The 24,511-nt window shown below is 39.1% G+C and overlaps 2 protein-coding genes across 3 annotated transcripts; both read left to right on the forward strand.

Moving 5' to 3' along the window:
- The first annotated feature begins 6,384 nt into the window (after nt 1-6,384).
- On the forward strand, nt 6,385-10,235 carry LOC111336255 (E3 ubiquitin-protein ligase TRIM45). Its single transcript, XM_022942308.2, has one exon. It carries the CDS (start codon nt 6,858-6,860, stop codon nt 9,102-9,104), a length of 2,247 nt encoding a protein of 748 aa, XP_022798043.2. The 5' UTR covers nt 6,385-6,857; the 3' UTR covers nt 9,105-10,235.
- Nucleotides 10,236-11,257: 1,022 nt separating this feature from the next.
- LOC111336292 (leucine-rich repeat and coiled-coil domain-containing protein 1) lies at nt 11,258-24,496 on the forward strand. 2 transcript variants are annotated; one of them, XM_022942352.2, is made up of 24 exons: nt 11,258-11,817; nt 12,187-12,512; nt 12,908-12,963; nt 13,095-13,220; nt 13,961-14,050; nt 14,660-14,708; nt 15,523-15,797; nt 16,260-16,359; nt 16,856-16,974; nt 17,182-17,316; nt 17,956-18,095; nt 18,314-18,430; nt 19,126-19,210; nt 19,570-19,683; nt 20,237-20,308; nt 20,607-20,681; nt 21,045-21,144; nt 21,228-21,316; nt 21,751-21,825; nt 21,904-22,017; nt 22,385-22,479; nt 22,744-22,881; nt 23,369-23,504; nt 24,183-24,496. In XM_022942352.2, exons 1-24 carry the CDS (start codon nt 11,504-11,506, stop codon nt 24,312-24,314), a joined length of 3,072 nt encoding a protein of 1,023 aa, XP_022798087.2. In that variant the 5' UTR covers nt 11,258-11,503; the 3' UTR covers nt 24,315-24,496. The 2 variants fall into 2 exon arrangements, with proteins under 2 accessions (XP_022798087.2, XP_022798088.2); XM_022942353.2 differs by having other exon boundaries at nt 15,598-15,797.
- The last annotated feature ends 15 nt before the right edge of the window (nt 24,497-24,511 follow it).

Genomic DNA, 24,511 nt, shown 5'->3' on the forward strand with positions numbered 1-24,511 from the left:
CCCCCCCCCCCCCCCTCCATTCTACCGCTGTTAACCCCTATTAGGCAGAAAAAGCTGATTTGTTGCTGCTAGAAGCAATCTCACTTTTTTCCAATAGAAAAGTACAAGAAGTTTTTGTTTCTCGTGAAGTTACGAGATGATTTGCAAAGAATGAAACAGATCACAATGCACAAATTCTTTTAGCATTCATATGCTTCCAAATTGAATGAAAAAGGAATTAGGAAGTAATTTAAAAAAGATAGTTTTCTCTATGCAAGCTTTATGAAAAGGGTCCCTTTACTTTAGTTGGTAAGGATGTAATACAGGCACAGAAGGCTTTTGAATTTGATCGGTTACTGAAGCTGAGCACTCCCTCTATAAACCAATAGGGGTGACCAACTGTGGGGTGACAGATAGCAAGATACCCCTGATGCTCAAAGATGACAAAAAAAACTGAGAAAGAACTGGGAGAGATGAGTAAATGTTTGAATCAAACTTAAAAATTATTATCTATTCTAGATATACTGTTTTATGTAGTTGGATTCTTCAAGACGATAGCAAGGTCGTTTCAAGTACATATGACATAAATCGACTTTGCGAACATTCTAAAAAATGAGATTGTTCAGTTAACAAATAGATTCCATGTTTCCTTGCTACTGGTGTTCCTACCACATTTTGAAGTAATCTTTAATCTATCTCAGTGCAGACCCACGCCATCATGGAATCTGTTTGTTTTGTATGATGAGAAAGTAAACTGTTGTTAATGGCGACGTCATCTATGAGTTTGTCTTCCAACAGATCACAAATAAGAACCAATCAGAATGAATCTATAATTCACCTTATCATATTAAAGAGAAAGTACGGTCTAGGCAAAGTTTATCTCAATAAGAAGAAATTTTCCTCAGGAGTTTGAAAATAACTGCCATTTTATCCAGTTTGCTTTGTACTGGCGACAAGAGCGCTTTGAAGTTGGCCATTTTTACGACTTTCGTGGTTAGGAAAACGCCATCTTGGGTATTACATCGGTTGTGACGTACAATAGTCAAACTTTGTTCGGCGCTTTGTCCTTGTTGACCTGTTTGACCTTTGTGAAAACAATTTCTAATACTCCTAATAATTGAAATGAGGTGAACTGTTGTGGGGTTGAATGTCAAAATACGCACCAAAAGTCAAAAGGAAAATGTGTAAGCCTCCACAAGCTACCGGAAGTGAAATATTACTGAAAAGTTTTCCGGCAACTATAACCCGCGAGGACAGCTTGCCAAACCCGCTGCAAAACTTAAGACTTCTGGCGAGATATACAAGCATATAAGTTTTCCTTGTTGACCTTCACTTCGAGCTGAAAGCTATGCTTACCTTTTCCATATTCAACACAAATTTCAGTCATTTCTCATATGAATTTTTTCAAACCATTTTATTGCAAGTGAATAAATTGAAGCTCGAAATGGTGGTACACACGGTATGTGATAAATTCTCTGTCGCCACCCTTGACCAAAGCCCATTTTCAACATCGTGCAGAAGAAGAAGAAGAGGAAGAAGAAAACTTTATTTAACGAGGGTAAAACACATTGATTACTGGTCACCCAGTAGTTTTCATAATGGCCCCCCTACAATTAAAAGTCATAAAACTTATCGATCAAATTAATTAACTATCAGAATAATCTACAAACTGAATTTATATAATGAACAACTAATATAACGATATTAATCAATTAACTACTGATAAAACTAGAAGGTTTTACAGATCTTAAAATGATCAATAAAGGAATTCTTATTACGGTAGAGTAATAATAAGTAGAGTAATAAGTAATTTTTAAAATTTGTATGGGAGAGTGACCTAAGTTTTGGATCAAGAGTGTTCCACAAACGACAAGCGCTCAAGTAAAACGTTCTGAGGCCAGAGTTCCTTTTACAGCCTGGTGTTTTTATATATATTGTTATTGGAAACTGATCTCGTGTTATAATTAGAGGTATTGCTTATATATTCAATGTATTTATTAAAATAAGCGGGGTAATGTCCTTGATTTATTTTATGAAGCATACAAAGCTTCCTAATGCGTATAATATCGTCTATAGGCGGCCAATCTAGTTTGTTAAAAAGCTTGACAGAGTTTTCATGAGTATCGGCGTCTAAAATTAGCCTAGCACATCGTTTCTCTTGTCTTAAAACTCTTTGAAGATTCCCAACGGTACTGTAACAACTGAAACACTGTATACTCACTTAAGGACAGTTACAGCAGAGAACTATTTGCAACTATGTCTATCAACAACACAGATGTTAAGTTTCAGCTGGACTCAGGTGCAACGTGCAATGTCATTACCTCAGAGGTCCTTCAGCGTAGTCACTGTGATGCAGATATCACCCAAACAAGCAAAATACTCTCTATGTATAATGGTACAACCGTGAGACCCGTAGGCCATTGCAAAGTAAAGATGACAAACTCAAAGAATGGTCGTAGATATCTGGTTAATTTTGAAGTTCTACCAGGCTCCCCAACTCCAATTCTTGGAAACAAAGCTATTCAACAAATGGAGCTGATCAAAGTGCTAGAAGAGAACACTAAAAGCGTGAATGCAGAGCAGACAGGAGTAACCAAAGAATCGCTTTTGGAACAGTACCCGCAAGTATTTGAAGGCATTGGATGTATGCCAGGCAACTATCACCTTGTTGTTGACTCATCTCTGAAGCCTGTAGTACACCCTCCAAGGAAGGTACCCCTGTCTATGAAAGGAAAGGTAGAGGCAGAACTTCAACGACTGACTGAGTTAGAGATTATGGAGCCCATATCTAAACCTACCCAGTGGGTTTCAAGCATGGTAACTGCACCAAAGCCAAATGGATAAATCCGAATCTGTACAGATCCAAAGGATCTAAACAGTGCTCTGCAACGAAGCCAATACCCGATACCTACTATGGATAATATACTTCCTAGGCTAAACAAGGCCAAAGTTTTTAGTACAGTTGACTTGAAGTGTGGTTTCTGGCAGGTTCGTCTGGACGATGAAAGTGCCGACCTGACCACCTTCAACACCCCTTCAGGCAGATATCGATGACTACGGATGCCATTCGGTATATCATCTGCACCGGAAGAATTTCAAAGGCGACAGCATGAAGCGGTTGAAGGTCTACCTGGTGTGATATCAGTGTATGATGATATCCTAATTTACGGAAAGGGTGATACAGAGCATGAAGCCGTGGTCGACCATGACAAGAACACGCGAGCTCTAATGGAAAGATGCAAAGAGCAAAACATCACACTTAATAAAAAAGACAACAAGATCCTGCTCAAGAAACCTGAAGTGCTCTTCCTAGGCCATCTACTAACTGCCAATGGAGTACAGGTAGACCCTGGGAAAATTCGTGCCATCACTGAGATGCCCAAACCTACAGATTAAAGGCGTGCAGCGATTCCTAGGCCTTGTTAACTATCTAAGTAAGTTCCTGCCCAAGCCGAGTGAAGTGTGTGAGCCCCTACGTCAATTGACATTGAAGGAAACCGAGTGGTGCTGGCTTGAGGCCCATGACAAAGTTTTCCAAGAGATCAAGCTGCTTGTCACCAATTCTCCAGTACTGCGATCATACAACCCTGAAGAAGAGCTGACCCTACAGTGTGATGCTTCAGACAAAGGCTTGGGTGCTGCACTTCTGCAGCAAGGACAACCCGTAGCTTTTGCAAGCCGAGCTTTAACAGCATGTGAGATAGGATATGCGCCTATTGAGAAAGAGCTACTGGCTGTTTTTTATGGGATGGAACGATTCCATTATTACACCTATGGTCGAAAGGTGGTAGTTAACTCTGACCACAAACCTCTGGAGTCAATTATAAGGAAACCTCTACACATGGCACCAAAGAGACTGCAGCGAATGTTGCTTCGGCTTCATGAATATGACATAACTCTTAAGTATTTGAAAGGGACTGAAATGTTTTTAGCCGACACCTTGAGTAGTACCTACCTCACCGATGAAGCTCCGAGTGCCTTTACAGAAGAGCTTACAATGATCAATGCCACTGACTTTGGATACCTAACTGCTTTGCGTCTTGAAGATATTGCTGAACACTCCAAGAAAGACCCGGTACTCGTAGGACTGGAAAGAATGATTTGTAGCGGTTGCCAACAATACCATACATTGTTACAGGTACAATTACCCCAGACCGTGCAACAACACTCTAGAATTGGCTAGATGAGGGCAGTATATAACATTTTTCTGTAAGCTAAGGTTAAATAAACTTTAGCTCTTTTAAGAAGACAAATTCTAGAGTTCAATTTTTTGATCAAATGGTCAAGATGTAAGTTCCACTAAAGATTTTGGTCAATGACGACTCCAAGCAGCCTCTCTCCCGCTGCCTCTCCCAGCCTGATGCCACCGATATGAATTTCCACTGTGGTCTCACTACTATGGTTTAGCTTTTGTAAAGAACCAATTCGCAGGTGTTTGGTCTTTTTTGTGTTTGGTATCATCCGGTTCAGTTTAAACCAACTGTTGGCCTTGTCTAGACTATCATTCAAAGTATTTTGAATATCTGTACAGTCAGTTCCGCTCGACCAGATCGCACTTTTCCAAGTAGTGTATAAATGTATCTTGTCTTTCCTAAGTCTGTTATGAGTCCACCGAGTAAATTTTATTTATCCCACCAGTCACATTCTCCGCGAAAAAAAACCTTATTGCCGGAAATAATCAAGACAGACACGTTTGCGTCAAATACAAATCACCCTTCGTTAGGCAGGCGCCCATATTTCACCATGTCAAATAGATTAGACACGATAAAAATAATATGAAAATATTTCATGCCTTCCAACCAACTACTCGACGTAATTATGCAGTGTTTATGATTTTAAAAGAAGTGGAAAGTTTCATTTTAGCTTCAGTTATATTGAGGTAATTTCTAATTGTAAACACTGTATAAAAGAGGCGACTTTCTGGCGCGCGTCGAAAATAACAAAGCTCTAATTCTTACGAGTCGCGACATTTCAAACACTTTGGAATAAAAAATACTGCGGTGAAGCTAATTCTAAGTGTAATGTATTGAGAACACAGTAAAAGTACTTGTACTAATGTTAGTGATATTACTGTAAGATAACTGAATGATGTGAAAGTACTGTTATTAAGTAAGACTATTGTACCAGCTTATAAGATACTTGATCAATGAATAAAGACAGAATATAGTAAGCAATTGAAGAGTGTGTATCTCCACTAAATGAATACAACACCAAGAAATAAAGATAAAAACACCTTTGCAAATTAAAGGTAAATGCTGAAACAAACAAAATTTAATTCAAAACAATTAACTTCTGAATTTTGTCTACGTTTATTTTTGCAACTAACTTACTAAGAATGATCTTCAAGTCTATCATTTCTAACTTGTTGCATGTCAACTGGGGCTGTTTTTAGCTCCAAATGGCTTGTGTTCAGTCATGCACCGAAGCTGGCTTCCTGTAACTGCAAAAATGATTCGTCTCATTCCGAGGTATCAATGTGAAATGAATCCGTCGCGGGTACTGCGGTCTTCTTTAGCAAAATAACTTTCACTCCACAGCTTGGATTTGTTTGAGGAAAAAGCCTTTGCCTTTCAAATTGAGTCGGTGTCCTATTCTAGTTCTCCGTAAGACGAGCCATATTTCGTTTGAAACATAAATGGATGTATTACACTCTCTCGGCTAGATTAAAATCCAAGTCGAGAATTTAATAAGTAGCGCTCTCCTTTCCGCTGTTTTCCTTGTTTACATATACTTCAGCAGGGATGTAATTTAGCATGCTTGACTATAGCTACGTCATAATTTGAATATATCAACAAAGTTGAAATGGTACGTCATAGTTTCGTCATTACAAAGATGGCAGATTTCAATTTGAAAATGCCGATTTTTGGAACGTAATTGTTCGCAATTAAAACGCTTTTAGCTAAAATGAATAGCCATTTAGAACAATGTGAGCAAGGAACTTTTGATATATGTAAACTTTTTCTAGACCGTACTTTCCCTTTAAGTCTACGCGTAACCAACCTCGTTCCCAGGGTGGGGCGGGAAAAGGCCCAGGGGAACGAGGTTGACGCCTAACCGTACCCTCCCCTCGAGAAGAAACAGAAGGGGAGAGGGTAAGATTAGACGTAGGCTACTTATCATATGCGCTTTCCATCTTATAATCAATGATACATCAAAGAGCGCGAGGAGCTCAAGACAACGAAGAGTTAGACCATAAAAGAAAGACTTAGTACTCAAACAGATAGCAAATAGCGTGACCAATCGGGCACATTTAAAACAATGCAAGTTCGGGGGTCGAATATATCACCAAATAAATTTTCCATCATTCCTTAGCATGCTGCATGAACCATTTGTCCCTTCGCCAACCTCGTTCCTAGGGTCTCTCATCTTCCCGCCCCCTAGAGCTAAAACATGGCGACCTGAACAACGATAACGTCGATTTGAAGATGACAAAGGATATGAGGCAAAAATCGAGCAAACAAACGACTCGTCCCTAAGGAATTTTTTTTCTCTATAAACACGTCACCAGCCTAAACCAGGCTCTCTCCTCGCTCGCTCTTGGGGGCGAGAAAATGAGAGACCCTGGGAACGAGGTTGTCCTTCGCCTGCTCGATTTCTTGCGGGGTTGGGCGGTTGCACCCAGGACTTGGACCGGAATTTATTTGCAAATACTGATATCTGCCTATTGTGGGTTAAATGTAATAACTTGGCTATCCTACTAGCTATAGCTGTGTATTCGTTTAGGCGGGACAATCAACAACTCATTATATTTCTGTGCAGACTGCAGAGGTCAATTCTGCTCAATATTTGGTTGGCTCGATAACGATAAGCTGTCAGGAAATCCAATAATAATATATTCTGATTTCTAAGAATTATGGGCGTGTGTTTCGAATTCGAGTATGTTTCGCTCGTTGATAACCCGAGTTGCGATGGAGTCCTTTTTTAAAAACCTCCAGGAGCAAGTGACCTGTTCGATTTGCCTCGATACCTACAAGGAACCCAAGATTATATCATGCCTTCACACATTTTGCTGCGAGTGTCTCAAGAAACATGCACTGACCAGCCAAAGAAACAGGAAGTATCGATGCCCCGAATGCCAAGCGCCAATCGATTTACCCAAAGACAACCGCTTCGACAGTTTGCCAACCAGTTTCTTCCATAATAGTCTGTTAAGTGTCCTTGCAGTTCGACAGATAGGCGATGGAAGGAGTATTACATGCTCACAGTGTAGGAGAAACAATTCTCAAATGCATTACTGTTTCGATTGTGGACGCTTTATGTGTCCTGACTGTCTGAATGCACACGAAGTATTGAAGGCTTCGTTTGAAGGACATAAAGTGATTTCAGTAGAAGAGTTTAAGGCAGAAGATTACGAAGCATTGTTAAGACGTCAACCGTTTTGTTCGCAGCAGTTTCACGAGAAGGAAATCATGCGATTTTTTTGTATTCCGTGTCAAACTTGCGTTTGCTACATTTGCATAGCCACGGATCACCGAAATCACGAAGTTGTAGTGCTCGACAAAGCGGCCCACGATGAGAAACTGGATATAGTCGCTAACGCCGATTCCATCCAAGAGAAAATAAAGGAGCTAAATGCGAAAGTTCATCAACTTGAAGAAACGACCTCCGTGATGGAAAGCAATGTTACAAAAGCTAAGCATGAAGTTACGGAAGCTGCAGAACGGATGATCACGCAGATCCGTGCGCGCGAGCGAGAGGCGATTACTTCCATCGAGACTACGCGCGCGAAGAGACTCGAGCAAATCAATTCCGCCAAACAAGAGATTTTGTCTCAACTCAAGCAAATGAACCAAGCAGTCAGCTTCGCTGATAATATGGTGAAACGAAGCTCAAACACGGATGTCATGCAAAACAAAGGTACCTTGAAACAGAGATTCGAAGAATTGCGTGCGATTAATCCCGAAGTTCCTTTGCATCAGAACACAGTATATATGAGATTTACTGCGGACTCCACGGCGGGCCTGATACTAGGATCCATTCAGACGGAAAAGGTAGATGCGAAGAAATCAACGCTTCAAGGAATAGATCAACCTATGCGAGCTGGTGTAGAAGCAGAGCTTTTACTGAGCCCAAAGACATCTTCTGGGGAGATGTGTGACTTACAATCAGAACAAATTGAGTTTCTGGTTGAGTCTGCTGATGATGTTTCAATAATTATAACATCTGTGAACAAGAATGAAAACGGAACATTCCTATTAAAGTTTATACCCATAGTACCTGGAACTTACAATTTGGAAGTGAAAATGTATGGTGAGAAACTGCCCATTTGTCCAGTAAATTTGCTGGTGAAAGAATGTGAGCTTGTGTTAGACGGTGAACTGGATCTGAAACTTTTTCGCGGTGACACACTGCATGCTCCCATGGGTATCACGGTAAATATGAAGGGAGCTATTGCGGTGACAGATTTGTTTGACCACAGCGTTTATTTATTTGACAATCAAGGAGATTTTCTACAGAAAATTGGTTGTGAAGGAACCTATGATGGTCATTTTAACTTCCCAACCGATGTCATTTTTATTGATGATGATGAAATTTTGGTCTCTGATCAAAACAACCACAGAATACAACGATTTAGTTCTCAAACTGGAACATTTATAAGAAGTTTTGGAAAACATGGTTCAGGAAAAGGACAGTTTAACCGACCATTTGGACTTTTTATGGATGATCAAGAGCAGATTGTTGTTACTGATGTTGGTAACAAGAAAATACATGTACTAACTAAGGATGGTGAGAGTATTTTTACGTTTGGAGACAACGGCCCGGAAGAACTCTCAAATCCTCTGAGCTGTGTACGTTACAAAGACAAGTTTTTCGTATCTGACATGGAAGATCATAGCATAAAAGTATTTGATATAACGGGGCAATTTTTGTACAAATTCGGAAGTCAAGGAACTGCTAACGGTCAGTTTATGGCACCTTTTGGTTTGCATATTGACAGGTTCAACTGTCTTCTGGTCTGTGACCGAAACAATGCTCGGGTGCAAAAGTTTTCTCTTGATGGTCGCTTTTTAGGCAAAAGTACCTCAAAATTAGGAAATGTTAACTTTGCAACGGAAATGCCAGATGGCCGAATCCTGGTGACTAGTGTCAACTCAGAGAAAGTGTATGTTCTGAGAACAAAGTAGATATGTGATGCTGATGATTTCTTTAGATATTCCAAATCTGCTTTAATTGACAAATGGTAAACAACACAGCGTACACTATTGAGTTATGGATGCACGCGGGAGGTTGCTAAGCACGAAAGAAGCGTAAGAGTCGCTCGAGGCGATAGCCGAGAGCGACTCTAGCTTCTTGAGTGCTTAGCAAACCTCCCAAGTGCATCCATAACTCAATAGTGTATGCTGTGGTGTTTACCATTTGTTTTATAACATAACATTGATACATTGTAGCTAAAGAGTTCCCTTTTATCTAACAAATCTTACGTGACCAGAAAAAACAAGCGCGAGTGGAAAAATAGTCTTTGCATTTGCTCATGTCAGCAGCGTACACCCATGGGCAAATGGGGGATGTTAAATTGACCAATCAGAGTGCGCACTTTACTTTGGTTATGTTATAAATCAGTTTGTTAAACAAATAATGTGCACCAAGTGTTTCTCCCAGACATATTTACCAGCCATGTGTAGACAATAGGTCTGTGTATTGTTCTTGTAAATAATATGCTCTGTAAATATAATTTATACTTTTAGCCAATATTGTATTGTAAATAATCATGCAATTCAGCCTTATTAGGCTGCTGTGTGATTTAAAATAAAGCTATCTATCATATCTACCAAATTGTTAATGTATGATGTTGTTGATAAAGGAAAAATTGAAAATTTAACAATTCATGTAAGGGCACATATGGAAGAGAGTCCTATTTGCATCTGATTTGCATCTAACCTACCAGTTCATGTATGACGATAAAAATGTTTTAGTTGTGGTTTTTCATAACTTATCTTATTATATAAACACCAATGAAATCCCAGGTGAGCTTTCATGCGAAAACGCAAAACTGTTACTATGGTTACTTATTAAATCATGCCTTTTGCAACAAAAGCGAAAAGGTTTGGTTTTTCATTGGTGTTTATTTTTCAACACTCAAAGAGAAATTTCGTACCTCTGCGTGGCCATGTAATATCCTCTATCGGGAGCCCATCACCCTCCTGCCTCTTAATGTATCATTTGTTCACAACTGACGCCAGCTCAAATTACTGGGTGTCAAGGCAATGGCATTACTGGTGAAATAAAACTGGTTCGCAATTTTTGTTTACTTTAAAGTCATGTACATCGTTGTAATTTGAAAAGATTACGAGTGAAAAAGATTTAAAGTTTACTTTAAAAGAAAGTAATCCTTTTCTTAAGGTACTGCAGCCAGTGAGGGCCAGTTACGCAAGGTCATTCAGGATGGGTTTCTAAAATTTGGTTCGTTTATTTTCAACAGTTGCTTCTATTTCTTTTCAAAATACAAACTTAGTAAAATCGTCAATCAAAATAAGAATACACTTAGATTTACTGCAGTCAACCCTTCAACTCATACGGGTGACCAAGACGGAATTTCTCCTCACCGTATCAATATAATATCAAGCAGAAAGGTGATGAAAATCAAGAAAATATATCAATTAGGAGATTTTTGGTATATCCTTAACTGAATTCTCCAAACCAACATCACGAGAATCGTAAAGCAGACAGTATGGAGAATTGTGATTGAAATCTTGGGAGAGAAAGGGTTAAAAATAAAACCGGAGTGGCCACAATGGCCACTCAGTACAAAGTATAATAACACAAGCAGCTTATGAGAACGAAAAGTAAAACAGACAAGGAAACTGCTAAGCAAGGGTAAACGCGAATCACCAAGTGGTTTACTTCGCCAACTGATTGATTTAAAGGAGTGAAGAAGGTAGGGGTGAGGTGGGGAGGAGTAGGTGGGCACAAATTTCCTAAACCATCAGACTACCAGTCATATTGCTCAGTAAAGCAAAACCAATAGAATTCCAAATAACTTTTGACTCTCCGTTGACTCAGTGGACAGGTGCTCGAAAATGCTCTGAAACATAACACTTCCGTATATTGCGTTTCCCCTTTTCCAAACACTTTAGTTGTGCAGTTACAATTGTAAGAGAGTGGTAAGTATGCAAATGGTCTTGATGTTAAAAACTAATCTATGATGACTGATTGAAACCTTCTCCAACATTCTGCGTCCTGAAGTTTGAAGGTGGGCCGTTAGGAAGAGCAAACGACAAATCTTACCACCACATGACTGTTATACCACGTAGTTGTTGGTAGTGCACAGCGGACAACTCCATAAGGCGCAATTTTGAAAAACAATGCTTAATTAAACAGGGGGGAAAACAGGGTACTTGCAGCGGTTGAGACGTAATTTTTGTGTTTTTAGTGCCGCTGCATCATGATTAATGGTATTTTTTTGAAGTGAAGGAAGTAAATTAAGATGGAACGAGTGAAATTTATCGATGGATTTAACGAAAACTCACAATTTACGAGCAAAACTCCAACTTCACTTATTTTGAGACCAAGCTGAAATGACAAAATGGCAGCTGACAGGAGCGAAGATGGTGGTTACGATGTTGTGTCAACTTCTTTCTCAAAAGAAATCTGTTACATAGATGCACAGATTAACAGTCTGTTTGACATAAATCTAGATCCACGATTACTCTCCGTAAATTTACACTGCAACAACATTTCTGTGATAGAGAACCTTGGAAAACTGCAGCACCTCAAACGCCTTGACCTGTCGTCCAATCGCATCACAAGGATGCAAGGCCTTGGTGGTTTGAAGAGTCTAAAAACCCTCAACTTATCCTGCAATGAACTGCGAGTAGTAGAAGGATTAGAAAATTTAAGGTCATGGTTTTTTTTTTTTTTTTTTTTGAGATGTTGTAGAGGGTTGGGGGTAGGAGGGGATTTCTGTAGTCTGGATATTGCAAGTTTAAGGCACGCTCTTTGCAGCTTCTGCTGTTTATTATTCGAGATCGTTCTCTTTCTATTTATTGCTTAAAATCTAAAGCATATATTTAGTTAGACATCATTATGATAATGAAATGCAAATTAATTGATTTGTTACAAAATTTAGGAAAAACTAAAAGATTACTAGTGCCAAAGTATATTTTGATGGGAGTGGCAAAAGAACACAGATTTGGGAAATTTGTTTTACAAGGGAGCAAGGGAGGGTTTGACATCTCAAACATTTTTGATTAATTTGTTTTCTTGTAGGAATCTAGCCAAGCTGGATTTATCCTACAATGTGATCTATGATCTCTCAGGCCTCAAGAAAATTCATGGATCCTCCTTTAGCTTAAGAACCTTATATCTCCATGGAAATCAGCTTAGTTCACTGGATCATTTTATTAACTGTCTTGCTGGCTGCAGAATATTGAAAGAGTTGACATTGTCACTGTATGGGGAAGCCAACCCTGTTTGTGAAATACCAGATTATCGATCCAGTGTACTGGCTTCACTGAAAAATGTGGAAGTGTTAGATGGTCTGGACAGGACTGGGAAACTAGCAGCAACAAGAGACCGCATGTTTGATATTCCAGGTTAAATTCTTTGTTTTTGTTAGTTACTATAATCACAAGATTAAATAGGCAGTGTTTATTTTTAATTTGTAGTGTTTCTGATGCAGTGGTGTTTATATTTGCACAAATATGAACAGAAAGCCCCTTTCTCTCCTTTTTAGCAAGAAAGAATCATGAATGTCTTGCTTGTGATACATGTTGAACAATGATGGTGTATAGCAATGAGATGAATGATGCTTGTAATATTTACTTAGAATTGTTGGATAAATGCCATATTTTTGTGGTGCTCTTTAGTAATCTTGTTTCATCTTAAAAGAGGGATATTTCCTTTCATTAATGTTATATTTTAGATCTGATTTTCTTGGGATGGACTTTCTCTTAAAGAAAACTATTTTTTTGTTAATGACAATTTACAGAAATGGATGACTACCTGGAATATTTAAAATCAGAAAGTTCCTCTGAAACCCCCATGGTATGTGAATTCTAAAATTTTGTAAAAGTATAGTTAATATTTTCTTGAGATTGTACAGGTTAACTTTGTCTTTAAAAGTAGTGTCATTGTAGCCTGGAGAGCTGTGTACATTTAGATTTTTCATTTTTCAGAAAGAAACGAAGTATGAAGTTTTGACTCCAAAGATTGACTCGGCACTGGACAGATTTAGGCAACGAGGACCTCTGTCATCAGAGACTGATGCTGGAGATGAGAAAAGAACAGAGAACCCTACTGAGGTTTGCACTAAGTTACATACCCTTGGAATTTTAAAATAGCAGATTTTCAATAGAGGTAGACACAAGGCTAACAGAAGTAATTTATGGAGAATTCAAAAGTTTATATGAATACTATGCTAGACTTAGAGGACCAATAGGGAAATGGAGGAGCCTTCTATTGATATCATGGATGGGACTGGATCAAATGTCTTCATAAAACTTATAAAACTTATGAAACTTATGAATCAAGTTATGTATAATTTGGTTAATGTGTATAATTTAGTTGTGTATAATTTAGATGAAAAGAGGATTGTTTTTGTTGAGAGACAAATAACACTTGATACCATCTTAATGCTTAAAATCCTATGGGTGGTAAAAGGTGGATAATGCTTTCCACTGGATAAATATGTATCCAGCAGATAGCACAGTATGTTTTGTTGACACTTATCTGGTGGATGGCAATTCATCCCTTGGATAACATTATCCATCCTTTGAACAACTAGAACCAGGACTAGATAGACAACTGAAATAATAATAATAAGAAAAAAAAAAAAGAACTTAGGCTGTGGCAGCTTCTCAGGGTGGTTATTTGGCCACCATTTCCCAGATTGGAATGATATAATTTGGAGTGTCAGGTGAAGGAATGATACCCAGACTAAACCTGAAGGAGGGAAGCACTCTCATCACTGGGTCATCCGCTTGCTTTCCTGTTTTTTGTTTTGTTTTGTTTTTTTTTTGTTAGTTTTTACTTTGTTTTGCAGAAGCGAGCTGTTAAAGTAAGCCTGTCAGCTGATCATGAGGTGCGTTTAGAGACTCTTGAACATCAACTCAACCGTCTGATTCACAACACAGTAAGTTACGTGCTACTATATCCATTCTGGGCTCGGTTGTTTGAGGGGCAGATAACAGTATCCAACTGATAAATTGCTAACAAAAAACTAAATTGATAACAAAATCTATGGAAATTTCCATTGGAGAGAGATTCCTGCCTGAATTGGATAGAGTTGTCCAATCTTTAAACAACTGGAGCTTGAAGACATTGAAATGATCTAGTTGGCCTGGAGGGATCCTTCACTACAAGGAGATGCTCTCCAAGTTTTTGTAGAATGTAGAAATTACTGTTTCTGGTGGATATAGCTTGTGCAGTCCTGTTAAAGATCTAAAGGGGATCTCCAGAATTTGTCAAAGGACTTTAATTTTAAGATCAGTCAGAAGAAAGGAGGATTATGTCACAATGAGTGGAGGCCTACATCATTGTGACTTGTTGGAGAGCATTACCCTTAGGGAAATTTAATAGTCTGAACTATTTTTTTAAAGGCAAGGATTACTTATGGTACATGTATTGGAAAGGAAATTAGAATTAACAGAGGTCAACAAACTTACTATTGTGGTAAGATTTTTTTTAAAAAAAAAAGGATGGTTTAATGGAGTGTAAATCAATGATGATTTTCTTTTTGTAGGAAAGAGTGCAGGTTTCAAGGCAGACTAGAAAGCCAAGTGCAGAGCGTGGTAGGTTTGAATCAGGAGGATGGTACCATTTATCTCGTCTAAACTTTAAAATGTACCTCATTTTTGGTGGTGTTCAAGTCCTTAGGTACCAGCCAAAATAACACAAGGTTGTATTCCCTTATCCTGACCACATCACATACATTAGGTGAATTGTGAATTATTGAAGAAAGAAAGGGTGATAGGGTGCTATTTAACTTCAGATGTTAAGGAGGCAGGCAGCCAGTTTTGCAAATGCGCTAATACCAGTTTAGATGTGTACATGCACAGATAAACACATAAAACAAATATTTGAAGTCTACTTTCTCCCTATTAGGGGGGAAACAAATGTAAAATGTTCTTTTGAATGGGGAAGGAGAGAGATACTGTCTCGGTGGTATGTCTCGTTTCAATCTGTTTTCATCCCATTCTCTTTTGCCAAAAATTCCTCTATCCCTAAAGAAAAACAGACCAATTTAATTTAGTCCATTTTCACTGCATTAAGTTTTGCAGTGGGGGAGGACTAGAAAGGAACATAGGAACAATTCGTGCTACTCCACCCTCCCACCTATCCCACCCCAGGGGAGGACATCCATCACACAGTAATCTCGTGTGTAGGAAATTAACGTCTCCCACCCCAACCCTGCAGGAGACGGGACCTCCATTTATTCGTCCCTATCCGAGAAGACTAGAATATCTAACCATTTCTTGATGTTATAGAAAGGTAGCAAATTCTTCTCAATTATTTTAAGACCCTGAGTGTTGGTCCGGCCAGCACGCTATTAAGTCTCATGTGAAAGAGTACAATTGTATCATAACATGACGTCGTTGTTCTCAGATAATAGCCCTTCAGAAGATTTTGAATCAACTGAACAGCCTGACAAAAGAAAAAAATTTCAACTTTCACCTAAAGCGAAAAGAACTCAACGCGTTCCAGTTTCAAAGAAGCCAGGGCAGACAAAGACACGAACCAAGCCAGCGGTTCATGTTGCTGTGGGGTCAACAAGCTCCACATCACCATCGGATGAACAAGTGAGAAATTTTACGATAAAAGGCAAGGCTGCATTGAAGGGAAGACCTGTTAGGGATCCAAAAGATGACGAAACTTTCCTGGTCAGTGAATTTTAGACTTGGTCTTTTTTTTTTCAGTTCTTTGAGCCTCTGACTAAAAAGATCTGATAAGTACTTCTCCCCTCAATCTACTATAGTTTCCTTGTTGAATTCACTAAGGTAGAATCGCATCATTGAATAAAATCTCACATTCTGATTGGTTAACGAAACGAGGTACTTAGCGTGGAATTGCGAGCTGAAAACGAGGCTAAGTGATATTGTTTCGCATCTACGTAAACATAAAAATTTTAAGTGATGCTGTTTCCTTTTTTTTTCTCATTTTTATTCAGTTATGCGATTGAAGGAAAATCCATTACTTCACTCGTGAATTCCGCATTAAATTGCACTTGAAAACCGATATCGCACTCATCGCTTCGCGATTCTTGCTACATCGGTTTTCGCATGCAATTTAATGCGGAATTCCCTTGTCAAGTAATGAATTTTCCTATGAAATTTACTCGGCAGTCACTCATTCAAGAACTGGACTCTGAGCGCGAGCGACGATGGAAAGCTGAACAAGCTGCAAGGCGGATGGTTGAAGCCATCAAAGAGCTTCAACAGAGAGGTTTGGGTGCTTTTTCTTGTTACTTTTTGGATCAGAAAGAATTGACATGTGTTTTCCTTCAATTTGAAAGTTTCGGGCATGTGAAGACTTCTAGTAGTGAGAAATTTTCCAAGTCAGAGAAACAGTATTAAATGCCTCACTACCTCGGCACATTTGTTTTTGAATGTCTCCTAAAAAATTATCTGAAGTCAACTGGACGTCTGTTTCTCCATCGTCCAGGAAAATTAAAAACACAGGGAAATTGTCTTACAAAAAGTGCGGGTCACATAACCATACCGATTTCACAACAGAGAGTGGAACGATTTTTTTTTCGTTCTCTTGTTTTTCTTTTACGGTTTGCTCTAATGTGATAGGTAACCGAGTTACTTGTGTGTAAGAATGATTATCGAAGGGCTTAACCTTTTTCTGTATCTTCAATATCAGTTATGAACCTCACTATCGAGTTCCCCGGCTATCTTTTCCAATTTTCTTGTATTTTTGTGTTTCTACTTTATAGAGGCAGAGGAGAAGAAACTAAGAGAGGCTTCTCTTGCGGCGAGCTGTCGCCTGAAGCGTGCATTGCTCAAAGAGAAGGAAACTAAGGATTCTTTACAGAAATCTTTAAATGAATTACAGGTGTGAGCGTTAGTTCGAGTGCCGACCTTTGACTCATTTACAGCTTGTGAAATAAAGCGAAAAAGAAAAGGAGTAAATAGACAAAAAAAAAAAATCAGACCGTGAGGCGAAGCTTTTTTTTAATTGCTCGTCCCATGGAGGACGACCAAAGTCATTCAAGCTTTCCGTGTTGCACAAAAGCTCCTGATTTTTACAATTTTGTTTTAGATCCATGATGTCGAGCTGGCTGAAGAGGTAAAGAGATTGAAGGAAAATGAAGAAGAACAGCAAAGAGCACTGCGAGCCCTGGAACAAGCCACTAGCAAGATGGAGACTGAAAAGATTAAACAACATGCTGAAGCGGTACGTTATCCACTCTAACTCCAGTCAGTTCCTTCTTTTTTTTTTTTAGATGATGAATTTCCGGGAGTTGTAGTGATCAGACAAGACCTAGTTTGCGTTTCAAATTATTGTATAGGCTTCGATCAAAGCTGCTGTTTTAGTTTTTATTTTTATTGTCATTTTTCTTTCCTTCCTTAGAATTTTTGCGCCATCGTAACCGGTTTGCTTTACGGCGCTTTTCCACTAAGTGTTTTAAAATCGAAAGCAAAAAAGTCACGTCGACCAATCAGAACAGAGAAGTATCACAAGGAGTCAATCAGAACTTGAAGCAAATGCCACTGAGCAAACTGTCTGAAGCGCGGGAAAACGCGGGTTGTCAACCCGCGACTGATTTCAGCCTAGTGTCTGAATGGTTGCCGAAAGCGTGGTGCAAATTATCTATACTAATCACAAACCATAGTTAAGGAAACCAGTGCAATTCCAAGAGCTTTACTGTCAAGTTGAATTGCTCCCGAGAGCTTGCTAATGTAAATGTGGCCTCAGAGATCAGAAATGTCAGGAAAACGATGTCAATCGGTTAGTAAAACTCACCAAAAGGAGTTTAAACATCTACAAGGTGAGTTTCACCAAAGTCCTTTTAATAGTTCTGCTGTTTTTAAGGTCACACAACTTCAGCAGGAGCAGATGAAAGTAGGCGCCTTAACAAAAGAGTGTGAACTGTCAAAACACTCAGTGAAACAACTGAAAAGCCAGGTCCACCAACTACAGGAACTCCTCGCCAACAGAGAGCAGGAACACAGGTAAACTAGTTAAGAGGCAAATTATATCATAACAGTACATTAGAGTCCTGCAGTAACATATACCAAAGTTGTTTTCCTCTGGATTTCCTTCATTTTTTTTCTTTAATTTTACCATATTCTCAGTCAGGAGAAAATAGTTCTCAACGAGTCTTAAATGGTGTAATGATTAAACCGATAATTTCACGCAAATCTTAGTGATCACTATTCCTTGATGGCAGGAAGGCGGTGGAAGGCCTGGTGCGAGTGGACGGGAAGGAGATGCGGGAAATAGTAGACCGGGAGGCTGCCAAGCAAGAGGGTCTTCACCAGCAGATAATTAAAGAATATCAAGACAAGTAAGGAAGAAACTGGCGACAAGTGACCGTGGTCTGTAGCCTTTTGATAGTCCTGACCACTAGTGAATAAAAGGCGACCCAAGCGAACTAAGGTTCTCAGTCTGTAGTATAACAACGCTGCTGATAAAAGCTCGTTATCTTATCACGTCACAAGTTTTCGGGATATTTTCCGGCGCCATGTACAACTTTAGTTACCCAGAAGCCGGAGACTACAAAAGATTACATGGGTTTGACGTAAAGACACAAACCATGCGGAAAGGAATCAAGGGGAAGTATCTAATGGCCGAGGATAAAAAGATTAAAGTGAATTGAAAATCACGAACATGAGCAATTTACGTTAGATTTTTCAGACTCGCCCTTTTTCACAAGTCTTTCTCTTTGATTAAGTAACCACCTGCAATGCTTTCTTGGTTGATTTTCTGAGTACCCTTGTGCGAGTAGCTGGGATGGCATTGTAAAAAAGAGGTGAAATTGTGTTAAGAAGTTTTATTTTCTGTCTGGTTACTGAGCACATGTAATGCATTGTGCCGGACGTCTATCGCTATATGAACCTCAGCATTTGTCTGTCTTGCCTGTAACGTAGTTGGTAGAGTGTGCAACTGCTAAATCAGAGGATCCAAGTCTCGAATCTTGTCGGTTCGAATCCTTCGCACTAGACAGACATCCAACACCTTCCTGTCTTCACTCCATTACAGGTTGAACAAACGCGATCTGGATTATGCTGCACTTGAGAACGAGTTCAGAATGGGTCTACAGATTGAAGCTAATAAGTTCAGCGAGGTTTGTAACGCTAATAGACACTCTGTAGATTACTGGGAATTCGTGTGAGGTCTAAATAACAACAACAAAAACTAGCAAGAATTAAACTTCGAAAACTATCAAAGTACTTCCGTATGTCGTGATTAGGAGATATCCATCTCGCCTTTTTTACGGTTTCCTTGAAGGATAAGGAGAAAAATGAAAGAAATCTGAGATAAATTTGGCGTTCACACTCCAATTCAGTAAACTTGGTTAGAAATCTATCTACAATTTCTACTCTTGTTGCCCAGTTCCGAAATACTTTGAATGGAGAAAAACTTGCGAGAGACCTAGTAACAAGATTGATTCCATTTCCTTTTCCATTTCTCTGTTCAAAATAGCTGCAAGACGCATTTGAACGAGTGAGTGATGAGTGTGCGCAACAGAAAGAGGCTCTACACATGATAAAACAGAAGGAGAGCAAAGCAACTAATATGGTCAATGAGCTTACAGCGGTAAGTTCTTATTAAAAAGTCATTATTTAAGCTGGTTGTTGGGGACATACGCCGAATCGAAATATGGCGCCCAATTTGAACTGCCATCGTTCTGGACTCACTGGATTCTCGCGCATGTGATAATCCTTTTATGTTTCCACGTGAAGACGAGGCTAGTGAGTCCAGAACTTGGACGCCATATTTCGATTCGGTATATACTTCCTCTTTTCCTTTTATTTATAGTGTACACGTTTTCTGAAGCTGCTCATATTTCAGTCCCAAGACCTGTATGAGCGACGTTACTTTTTCATGTTTTAACTAAGGTTGCAAAATATTTCTAATTACTCGTGTTTTTTTTTTTTGTGGGAAGAATGTTTTCAAAACCCTTTATGTTCTTCGGCGATCGGTCGATGGGAGTCGGACGCGCTCGGTGTACTTCGAGAGATGGACGACAAAAATTGGACACGCTTCGTTCGCTTTGCGGATGAACAGTCTTAAACGCTCTCTGTGCTTGTCTTTTAGTTTTGTTGCCTGTGGCAACCACTGATCTTTTTATTTGTTAATATGTAAATAGATGGTGAAAGAACAACGTGGGAGAATTAGTGAGCTGTCGCGAGGGAGGCAAGAAGTTGTCGTAGAGTACAAGGTATGGCCGCAATTATCGATGCAGATGTACCCATTGGGGAAAATTTATCATCCCAGGGATATTGCAGTGTTCCCTATACCATAATGTCCTAACCTAATCAAGACCGGTTGCTCTTATAAAGATGTGAATTTAAATTTATAAAAAAAAATTTCTAAGTTGAATTTCTTGTGTAAAAGCCCAAGGCTAGAGTTAACCTCCAGTCGGTTTTATCTGACTGTAAGGCAAATCTAAGGGAAAAAAAGTATGTGCAACGGAGTTGTCTGTAAAGCTATGTTAATGATGTTGTCTTGTTTCGTAGGAAAGAATACAAAGTTTAGAGGAACAATTGAAGGAGACTAATAAGCAGTTGACAAGACTGGAAGCCCTAGAACAGGTAAGTGTCAACATCAGACACATGGGGCAGACGCTATTTTTTGTTTGAACATTTCTGCCACAAACTGAAACGCAAAATGGTTGTCTTGATTGTGTGAATACTTGACGGGCTCTTAAAGCAATTTTAATTCGTATAGCGAAAGGTTGACCCTTAACTGTTTCAGCAACGAAGCTCGTAATTTAAATGTGGAGTTAGCTTTTGTTTTTTAAAGATTGTTTCTGACTCATGGTCAAGACGAAATCCTTTCATGTATATATGAGTTAAAAGCCTGGCCATTCATAGAGACAATCATGGGTCAGTGAGGTGGCCAAATCTTCCATTTAATTTGTCTGAGATTGTAGATATTTTGGTGTTTGTTTTTAGGACAAAGATAAGTTGACAGCTCAAATACGAGCCCAACTGTCAGTTATTGAAGGCCTGAGAACTGAGAGAAAACTATGGAGCGAGGAGCTTGCCCAACAAGGTACTGGAAACGTGAGCAGTAAAGCCTACCTTTTCACTGAGTAATTGGTACTGAGTAAGAGATGTGCTGTTTGTTGTCAACAGGATCGTCCCTTGCTCAGGATCGTGGTAGAATGGAGGCTCGCATAGAGGCGCTAACTGCTGAAGTCAGTGAACTGAAAAAGGAATGCCAGGTAAGGAAAGATATAGAGCAACATTTGATTGGGCGTTGGATGTAATCCGGGAGTGCGCTGATTTTGCTCTTCTGCATTCTGCGATTGTCCAGAAAACTCGCGCTATCCTCACGACTAATCAGATGCAAAACAAAGGCCAATCGCGACACGGTCGCTGAGGGCCTCCTACGTTAGAAGTCTGGTTACCATTGGCTCCTTCTTTGTATATTATCGTTATCGGCTGCTGTGGTTAATTTGATGAAACAAGTCAATCGTCTTCACGTTCCTTTATGCGTTTTTGAGCCTTTTAATACTTAATGTTGGTTGCTTCATTGGTGTAGAATCTTTCGAATATTGAAGTTGCTCTGATGTTCCACTAAAATCCCTATCGCAAACTTGCAGCTGACCCTTTTTTTTTTTTTTTTTTAAGTTTCCACTCACCCTTCTTCTTTCAGAGTGCTAATGAAACAATTGCTATTAAGGCCAAAGTTATAGAGGATCAAACGGACTCCATCAGGAAGCTCAAACAGGTTAGTCCTTAATCACACAGGTAGTAACTATACATCCCTTGTCAATGGTGATATATGACAATTTTATCTTTTTTTTAGAAAATTGCAGATCAGGACTCTGACCTGCGCCAGTGGAATGAAGACAGCAAAACACGCGAGAAAAACTTTGAAGAACAGCTAGCTGCTGAGACATCAACGAATCACGAGTTACAGGTAAGGTTCTCTGTTAGTTGAAGGGTGAAACCTCATTTGCTATGACTCGTGGCAAGTCTTTTGCTTTCCGATCATTTGAAAAAAAAGGGTTCAGATTAGAGTCCAAAGGAGTCAATTTCATTGGTCCAGAAATCTCGTGCCACTTAAACCAATCAGATGCATTGCCAAACTAGTCGCAGAGCGAGCGCTTAAGTTCTCTCGCACTTGAAGCCGCGTACCTGTATTTTCTTTGAATTCTTATTGGCTCCTCTTGATATTTACGTTGTTCTGATTGGTTGTCGAGATAGCCTTGAGCTTTGTTTCACGAGACACCGTCAAAAGGCGTTCTATTTTGCTAAAAATTGTTGTTTTTGCTGAAACGTTAAAGGAACAATTGGATGGACTCGTAGACCGCAAGGAATCACTCAAACAAGAACTGAGGAAAACACAGGAAGAGTTAGAAACCAGTAAGGAAAATCACAGGTATGTCATCAGGTATTGCGCTTGTGAAATAAACTGAATTTCCCCAAAAAAGCTGACACAGGTACATTTTAGGAAGACGGAAGAGTTTCGCCTTACTTCATTTTATATTTAAAGTATATAAGAAGTTACGAATTTGCGAGTTTCTCAACTTTATGAGTGATGTTTCACCTCCTGTGTTGGTCAACGGTAGCTTAGGTAAGTGGAAGCTTTTCAATGTAAAATTGTACTTGTTACTTAGGATCTAAATGTCATCTGTCCTAATAGGATTTTGAAAACCAAATGGCAAGAAAAGAGTGAACTGATAGGAAAGCTGGAGAAAGAAGTTCTTGAGATGCGAAATAACTTTAAAGTAAAGGAAAACACTTTGATTGAAGAGAGAGACAAAGCTGTGAAGGCGGCCGAGTAAGCACTCAGAATTTTTTTTGCTGGTAGACGAAAGCTTTCTTCGTATTGTTTTTATATTTATTTTACGTATATGAGCACGATCCTTCGCAGTAAAGCACTATTTGAGCAATAGTGAAAATCAGACCTGAAAAAAATTTCAGGCCTGTTGTTTGATTTATATTTATTGTTAGCCAAGAACTCTAGGAAACTTAGAGTGCATAGAATTAAGTGTTGATGAAGCAAAGCGAGAGTCACTTCATCAGCAAATCAACAGAGAAAATTAAGTCAAGAAGTTAGGGAAAAATTGAGTGATTGAAAGGTGATTGATTTTAGTTTGCATGCGATTGGTTGAGAGAAAATCGCAAACTAGATACAAAACCAAAGCAATCCTGAATTCCTTTTGACGCTCATGTAGACATGTTTCTGACCAGGTTGCCACCTGATGTATTTGTTATTACTTTTTTTTTTATAACCATACGACTTTTGTCTCTTTCAAAACGCTCAGTTCCGCCGTAGAGAGATTAAAAGCATGTGATGATGCTTTCCGCAAACAGCTAGAACAAGAACGACGGGCGCACGAGCAACAGTTTCAGACACTAACCAATGAAAACCAGCAGGAGATAGAACGAGCAAATAATAGGGTAAGGAAAGAAAACCGAAAATCATGTTGATCATCACTACTATTGCACAACCAAGGCACGTTTTCTTCGGCTGAATCATGGCTGTTTCGTGTTTCTTTAAAAATATGGCAGTGCTCTATGAAAATCCAAATGGGTTTCATTCTGCAGAAATCAAACGCTAGCGTGAAAAAGTCGCGCACCTTTGGCCCGGAAGGCACAAGGTGACAGGATGTTTTGGTGCAAAGAAAATCAGAGTCTGGTAGGGATGAACCCCTCTAAACCTTGGGACTTTACACTGATAGTCTTTATGGTCAGAACGCATTAGGCGCCATCAAGCTGCGACATTGAGCTCTGCTCGAAAAGACCAAGTCGCTTGGACTCGTTTCAACACTGCGATCTTTGCAGAAATTCAATTAATTTGGATTTTGGGCGGCTTCTTGGGGAAAAATAGTTTTGTTGCAGGGACAAATTCTCTCACAAATTCATCATGTAACAAGAAACGAATTATCGCTGCGTCATTTACCCATCAAGTATCGATATGTGTCCCCTTGCCTTTAAACTGAAGTACCAGTAATTTGTTCTGATGCTAAGAAAAGAAGAAAAAAAACGGAAAGGTTATGTTTTTCGTTTCCTTTTTTTTATTTGGAAGAAATCGAGATGAAATTATTAATACAATCTATTGTTCTATATCTTTTGCAGGTCTCGGAAGTGGAAGATGAGATGCGCATACTTCTACAAGAGAATGCACTGACCAAAAAAACTTTAGAGAAACGCCTGCAGAAACTCACTTCTGCTTTCACTGAAATTCAAAATGACTTGGCTGGAACATGAATCTACTCACAAATACTTTCAACAAATTGCAAATATATTTTGTAAATATTTTCGAGAAAAAAGGGTATGCCAATTAGGTTTGTAATGAACAATAGCAGTAACTGTAACTGTTTAGTAAAAGGTGACTGACTGAATATGAAACGAGAAAGAAATAAAAAATGAGGATCCGTAACGGAAACTGATCACGTAAATGGCTT

Source organism: Stylophora pistillata, chromosome 3, assembly GCF_964205215.1.
Source record: "Stylophora pistillata chromosome 3, jaStyPist1.2, whole genome shotgun sequence".
NCBI lineage: Eukaryota > Metazoa > Cnidaria > Anthozoa > Scleractinia > Pocilloporidae > Stylophora > Stylophora pistillata.